The sequence below is a fragment of the Sinocyclocheilus grahami genome, unplaced genomic scaffold (genome assembly GCF_001515645.1).
Source record: "Sinocyclocheilus grahami isolate Dianchi unplaced genomic scaffold, SAMN03320097.WGS_v1.1 scaffold1409.1, whole genome shotgun sequence".
Lineage (NCBI taxonomy): Eukaryota > Metazoa > Chordata > Actinopteri > Cypriniformes > Cyprinidae > Sinocyclocheilus > Sinocyclocheilus grahami.
Genome location: NW_015506588.1, coordinates 395,176 through 402,842, shown reverse-complemented (window position 1 = coordinate 402,842; position 7,667 = coordinate 395,176). Strand labels below are relative to the sequence as shown.

Here is a 7,667-nt window from a genome sequence, read left to right as displayed (position 1 = left end):
GAAATCGGTCACTTGTCCACAGAATTAGAATCTGTACAGTGAATGGCACGTAGTGCACTATAGAGGGGACAGGGAACGATTCAAACAGTGTAAATATGCTTTCCATTGAGGAAAAAAAGAAGTCTGGTTTCGCGCTGTGTCACGCTAACCACCGCACCACACACACACTCTGCTCCGGCCAAGAGACACGATAGCACGGAGCGGATCACATGCACGAGTCGGCGCAGACCACAAAATGTATCGGAGCTATTTGAATTCTACACAGAATGCTATATTTTATAACAATATGGATGAGATTGTGGCTGGCATACCCTGTCAAATGCGGCTTTATGGCGCTCAACGGCTCTAGCCCAAGTTGTGATATAAACGAACGCTATTGGCTATTTTAAAAAGGGGCGGGGCTGCTTCATATGTCCCGCCCTGTCTTCTTGTTTCAGTTAAAATGACGTCAACACAGAGTAACGCTGCGTGTTTCTAAGCATTTCAGGGGACCTTTAAAGCCATTCGGACTAACAGTGGAAAAGCGGATAAAATGTTAGCAGATATAAAGCTGATAATACTCTAATGACTAGTAGCTGACACGTAGTTGCAAAGTTACTTACAGCGAACAGAATGTCTAAAGGGGACCATCAAAACAAAATGTTACCTTTGCCTTAACACAGCTTCCAAACTTCTTAGAATAGATTCATACAACTTCTGAATAGTGTCCAATTGAATGTTGTCTATCATAACATCTGCCAATAGCTTCAGAGATGTTAGTGCATTTTTTTTTTTTCAATTGTTTTCAGTGGGAGCGCAGAGTTTTTAAAACGGCAGAAGCGTGACGAGGCGCTGAAGAATGTCCAACTTTGGGTAAAACGCACTCATGTCACTTTTTAGTCCGCCCTCCAATCAGGGGCGCCAGGCACTTAGTGTTTTTGAGGGGGCACCAGTGTATCTTCTGATACACAGTAGCCACACTGGATATCTGATGTGAGCCTTTTTTTTTTTTGGCAAAATATTCCCAAAATTGATAACTATATCGTTATGCTAGTTGATCTACTGCGGGCAATGAGCGATGTTAGTGCAAGCTATTAACTACGCATATAACTCGTCTTGTTATTTAAGTACCAAATATGGGTGTCATGTCATAAAATATTTTTAATAAGACTGACTTTGTATTTTATGTGAATTTAATAAAAACATTGTAAGCTAATTATAACACTTTAATTAATGAGCAAAGAACATTTATGTAGCCATTGCTTTCATAAGCTCAACAGAATCGTGTGTGATTGGTTATTATGCGCAACGCTGTGAAGATGTGTAAAAAGAGATATGACTCATTTTGCTAGTGTGAGAAACATTCAATAAACATTAATGGTTGAAAACAAGTTTTGATACATAACAAATGAGAGCGTCTGTCTTCGGCACAACTGATTATTATTAGTCAATTTTTGTCTCTTGAAAGCTGCATTTAAAATCCACTTGGCTCAGAAATCTGAAGAGCACTTGCCCCGTTGTTTTGAAAGGGAATGACGCCTCTGCGTCCAATCACAGTGGAGGAGAGGCAGGACAAATTCCACACCTACCAACCTCCACATCCTGCTTGTACAGCAACAGACAACACGATGCACAGCAACGGAACAAAAATCATATAAAACAAGAGCCAGAGCAAGTACTTTATATTGTGTCGACATTTTTATATTCAGAAATGACCTATCTGCGAAATCAGATACTAGTAACACTTCCACAGATATTCCGTATCATAACAGAAAAAGCGTTAAAAAACGAAACAAAAAAAAGATCTGACTGAAACCAGCCTGGCTTCTGACAGCTCCAAGGCCCAAATAAACAGCAGTGCCATCCACCTGCATGCTAAAATCACTAATTATTCCATATACTGACACAAACCTGACCTTGTGGACTGTGAGGTCTTTTTAAATATCATCTGAATATCGTGTAGAGTAGTCATGCAAATCAGTGTTTGTGTACAACAAGTGTCAAACGTACAAACATGAGGGCGGGTCACCTTGGAATTTTGAAGAGAGCTCTCATTGGATGAAGATCAGCCAGGGGCGGGTCTCCATCACCCAGCTCTATGGCCGTGATCCCGAGAGACCACACGTCACAGCGCTCGTCATACGTGGAGTCGAGCTGCTGCTCACACGCGATGACCTGGTCAAATACACAAACACAGTCATTACTGAACTGCAAATGTTTATAACGGACACTGACTGCTGAACACTGTCACCAGAGCACAGAAATAACTTCCACCGGTGACAGTGTTCAGCAAAATGTTACACAAATTTTATTGTCACGTTTATTGTATATCATAATATGACAATAAATACATTTAAAAAAATTACTTCCACCAAAAGGTGAAGAACATATTTTTTGTAATATGTATATTTATGATCCTGATGATCCATTTGTGCTTCCTGTATAATGAAAAATTCAAGAAAACATTACATTTTCAAGTGAGTGTGGATCCTGCTTTTTTCATTTGGAGTAATTACGATGATCTATGCACCCTGCACCATTGGTTGAGCACAGTGAATTCACCTTTTTTTGTAATATGTATATTAAAATTATTTTTTTCCAGCTTGACTATGTAACTAGCTAGCAAATAAGTCACACAAATTAAATGCAATTTAACATTTTTATATTAAGAAATGGAATTAGAAAATGTCAAGAAAAGCCAGTTTTTTAAATGTGCAGTGTTGGATAAAATTCAGAATTTAAGAAGTGGCTCCCTTTCAATTCAGCAGTTGGAATACTGACTTGGAATTAGAATGACAGAAAAAGGATTTTATTAAATTAAATTCAAAGAGATTCTACACTGGTAAGTCCATTCTATGAAATAAAGTGTTCTTCCACCATATAATTGTATTATGTTTTGCACATACAGTATGTTGTACTACACAAGCAACTGAAACTGGAACCTTATAGTGCAGAATAGTAATAGTTTAATAATACAGAAAATACATAAGAATATTACACAAAATAAAAGCATTTAGATTTTATATTTTTATATTCTTAAAAAAAATTGAAGATAGAAATATAATTTTAAAAAGTGAGAGAGACTAATCAGGGGATGAGAGAAATATATAAAAAAAACTAAAGCAAAAGAGCTGCAAATTAAAATCTTTTTGTGAAAAAAAAAAAGTATTTCTCCATTTAAAAAATCTGTTTAGACCTCTACATTAACCTATACTATTGTACAGTAAACCTTATGCGGATAGAAAAACACAAAATGGAATACAGGTGGTCTTACCTCAGAAACACAAATAAACTGTCAAGCGTCTTTAGTATTTAATCCATTCGATTAGTCCAGAAATCAACCCAGAATGTTCCCCGCAGCTGTTTAGAAGTCTGCACTAATAATACATCTCTGTTTGTGTTTTGATTGCATTGACACCTAGGACAAATTGAGGCACTTAAGCCTCTACCCTTGAGTCATATGAAAATTTTGACTCTCAAAACAACTTCAGAGCTGTAGTCCTCTTTCCCTATCTCATATGGAAATCTTATGGAAAAACCAAGTAAAGAAAAACATTTGCACTCAACAAAGTCGCCTCGATGCTTTGCAAACTACTTGCCAACAGTCCTACCTCAGGTGCCATCCAGAAGGGCGTTCCGACTGAGGTGTTCCTCCTTAGCCGGGTGTTTGTAAGCTGGGCCGATACCCCTGATGAGAGGAAGAAACACAAACAAAGCATTATGTAAGGTAGTTATCTGTACAGATTCAATGGATGCCTCATGGAATTAAGGAATGTTTTTGGATTGTCTGTAATGCCGTTTAGCCAAGTGACAATGGAAACACAATTTGAATAGAGATAAAAACAAGGTCACAAAGAAAAAAGAATGTGTTGTCTAGGATGCAGTGATCATAGTAACCCAGCACATACCCTTAAGCCTTCCTGACTGAGACTGAAGTCATTATTTACCTAAAATCTTTTTTGAGAGCTGTGGTCACCATTCCCTGAGAGTAGAACGGACATTATGCTATAAGTCATAAGGGTTTCGAAAGACAAGATGTAGCGTAAAGGAAAAATTTTGAAAGTTTCTTACGTGCTCACCAACATCAATGGTATCATAATACTTACATTTGAAATCTGATTGGTCATAGTGAATTTAGGGGACAGTCGTGGCCTAATGGTTAGAGAGTCGGACTTGTAACCCAAAAGTCGTGGGTCACAGTACAGGCAGGAATTGTAGGTGGGGGGAGTGAATGTACAGCGCTCTCTTCCACCTTCAATACCCACGACTGAGGTACCCTTGAGCAAGACACTGAAACCCCAACAGCAAAAATGGCTGCCCACTGCTCCAGGTGTGTGTGTGTGTGAGTGTGTTCTCAACTCACTGCTGTGTGTGTGCACTTGGATGGGTTAAATGCAGAGCACACATTCCGAGTATGACACCATACCATACACATGTCAAGTCACTCACTTCACTTTTAATTGCGACTGGTCTTTTCTATTTTGCATCTATGAAAATTTCCATAGTCAGCAACAGCTAGTGTCTAGTGTCTAGAAGCACAAACTTCAATATGTAAATATGTGTCCTGGGAAACAAGATATTAGAAAACTGGATTTCTACTGTGGAGAAACACAAATTCAATTAAAATCTGTAAATCACATAGAATCTGAAATGTTTAGATTAGAGCAGCTTATGTTAGGCTGCTAAATTTAACTATGAACACATGGTTCATATTTAGCATGTTTTCAAAGTAATCTTCCATCAAATTCTGATCGGATTATAGGTTTTGAATCACCAGTAAACAACCCATTCTTGGCAGTATCAAAACGGATTTGTTGCATTCACAAGACTCACAAACACATTAAATCCACACTACACCAGAGACAAATACAGAAACATGGATTCACATATGCTGTGGGCTGTAAATGGACAATAGATGAGTGAAAAAGAGAGAAAGAGAACTAAACAGTCTTCTGTGGCTGTTCTCTTTCTGCTACATTAGATCTGCTAAGGGCCCCGGGGTCAGTCTTAATAATCATCAAAAATAACACTGCCAATTAGAATATTCATGACAAAGCCACTAAAGCGCCCTCCTCCACCCCCCCCCCCCCCCCCCTCCCTCCTCTCGCTCTTTTTGTCTTTAACGCAGTTTTTTTCCCTTCAGATGAGTCAGTGTGGGGGTTTTATCTGCTCAGCATAGCGTGAGCTCATTCACACGGATAACGCATTAGCACAGCGTGTCTCTGAGCACTCTGAGACGTGGGCACATGGAACCTCTGCATACAGCCGCGGCCCGACAGCCACCCACTCGCCGTGGCTCCATTCCTGACAGTGGGAGACAGATATCGCCCCCAGCATGTCTCCGGCCAGGAACTCAACAAATGCACTCTTTTTGGAAAAATTAGGTTGACAGGGTAAACGGAGCGACGTTCAAGTGAGGTTTGCTTGGTTTGATGCAGACGGAGAATTTAAAAGAATTAATTCCCTGCTTTCACAATATGTTTGGCATCAATCAATACCTTCTCAAATAAATAAATACATACATTTTCTACATTTAAGGTTATACAGTTTAGACAGTCAATTATAAAATAGATAGTTGTGATCCTGAATGCTGATTGGTCAATACTGTTTTCCAAGTTGGCAAGTTGAGTTCAGATAAATGTGACCCTGGACCACAAAAGCAGTCTTAAGTCGCTGGGGTATATTTGTAGAAATAGCCAACAATACATTGTATGGGTCAAACTTATCGATTTTTCTTTTATGCCAAAAATCATTAGGACATTAAGTAAATATCATGTTCCATGAAACTATTTAGTAAATTTCTTACCATAAATATATCAAAACTTAATTTTTGATTAGTAATACACATTGCTAACAACTTCATTTGGACAACTTTAAAGGCGACTTTCTCAATATTTCGATTTATTTTGCACCCTCAGATTCCAGATTTTCAAATAGTTGTATCTCAGCCAAATATCCTATCCTAACAAACCATGCATTAATGGAAAGCTTATTTATTCAGCTTTCAGATGATGTATAAATCTCAATTTCAAAAAATTGACCCTTATGACTGGTTTTGTGGTACAGGGTCACAAATGAGTAAGTAAATAAATAAATATCAAAATAAATCATGTAGGGTTTACTTTAACTTATTTTTCACTGAGAAATTGCTAGTAAATCTAACCAATAATTACAAAGGAACAGCAACTATCACCATTGTATTAAATGTGAAATTGAGGTAGAACGATTGAAATAGTATTTTCTTGTAAGACATACTCCAATATGTTATTTTTTTATTATATTTTTTTATACAGTGTACCATTATTGTGAACAGTTAATTCACACATCCTTCTTTCTTTCTGTTTAATCAAAATGTCATTAACTCAATCTTCCAATCTTCCAAAATGACAGACTTCTCGCTAGTGATGTATGCAGGACTTCTCCAATCATATCGTCCACTTTTTTTAGTTGACTGCAAGCTCATATTCAGATCTGCCTCCATCCAATCAGCAACCGATAAATAGAACCAAGTCCCCGCCCCACATCTTTTTCTTCCTTAATTTCCCATTTCACTAGGATGTACTTCACACTTCGATCTGTTGCTGCTTCAGTTCCACTGCGACTTCAAAGAACACATTTCTTTAACATAAATAGATAAAGACATAATCAAAAATCTGAGTTGCACTGAGGCACTTTACAATGGAAACAAACTGGGGACAATCTCTAAATGTTAAAAAATACAGTTTCAATAGCATAGCCACAAGACAAAAACAGCGATTTTAGTTAACTCATTAGCATTTTCTTTCCAGTGTTGTATATTATAATTGCTATAAGGCCCTCAATGATTTGCTGTATTGTGAATACAGTCATAGCTGAAGTGGTTTGCATGCCAAGCCAAACAATGATGTTTAACTAGTTTAGTCAAAACATAACACTGCCTCTCTTTCCTTTTTGCTGAACTGGCCATATTGATAGGCTTTTTACACTTTGATAACATCAGCTAGTTGATGATAATATAATAATCTGGCAAAGAGAAAAGCATGTTAAAAACACCATACGTGAAATATGTTGTAAGATAAAACAGGTATGGCATTCATTTTTTTAGGTTCATGACTCTTGTTAGCATATTAGTATAAAATATGATTGTTGTACTCCATATGAACGCAGCGTCCTTCAAGCCAGTCTGAAGTGAAGACAGGGTATATGATATGGTTATTAGGCTTCCACAAATGATATGCAAATTGGGAATGATTTGTTTGGATTAGGACACAAACCACTCCATGGTTTGAAAAATATGACTTTCTTTCCTGTCTTGATATATTTTTCAAGGCAGGACATAGTGCACTTTTTTAACTACTACAAAATTATGCAGGGGGGAAATAATACATTTTTTGTAATCTAAATCTTTTAGGAGTATACTAACGCAAATGGCCTCAACTAAAAGCTACAAACATAAGATTTTTCAAGAGGCCTTTAAAGACCTTTAAAAACATCTCTTTGTGTCATGCTCTAATGCCACATTACCATTTTGCATTTATGTGGTTGCATTAACACTAATCAGCCACTCTGCACACGCTGTTTATGTAAATGCTTCATGTTAAATTATGCAGATTCGAAAACCATATATTTTGAGCAATGGGGTGTTCATGAGAATTATTAGACTATGTTGAATTTATGAGAAGTCCAAGAAATGTTTATACTCAAACACT

At 37.3% G+C, this 7,667-nt stretch overlaps 1 protein-coding gene across 1 annotated transcript in view; it reads right to left on the bottom strand.

Annotated features, from left to right (window-relative positions):
• Positions 1-7,667, bottom strand: part of LOC107570047 (myosin-IIIa-like) — a gene marked incomplete at its 3' end in the record, with an annotated part of 90,870 nt that overhangs the window by 21,512 nt on the left and 61,691 nt on the right. The window contains exon 9 of the mRNA XM_016256241.1: positions 2,009-2,154. Within this exon, the coding sequence (XP_016111727.1) occupies positions 2,009-2,154 (146 nt within the window). The remainder of the gene's footprint in view (positions 1-2,008; positions 2,155-7,667) is intronic.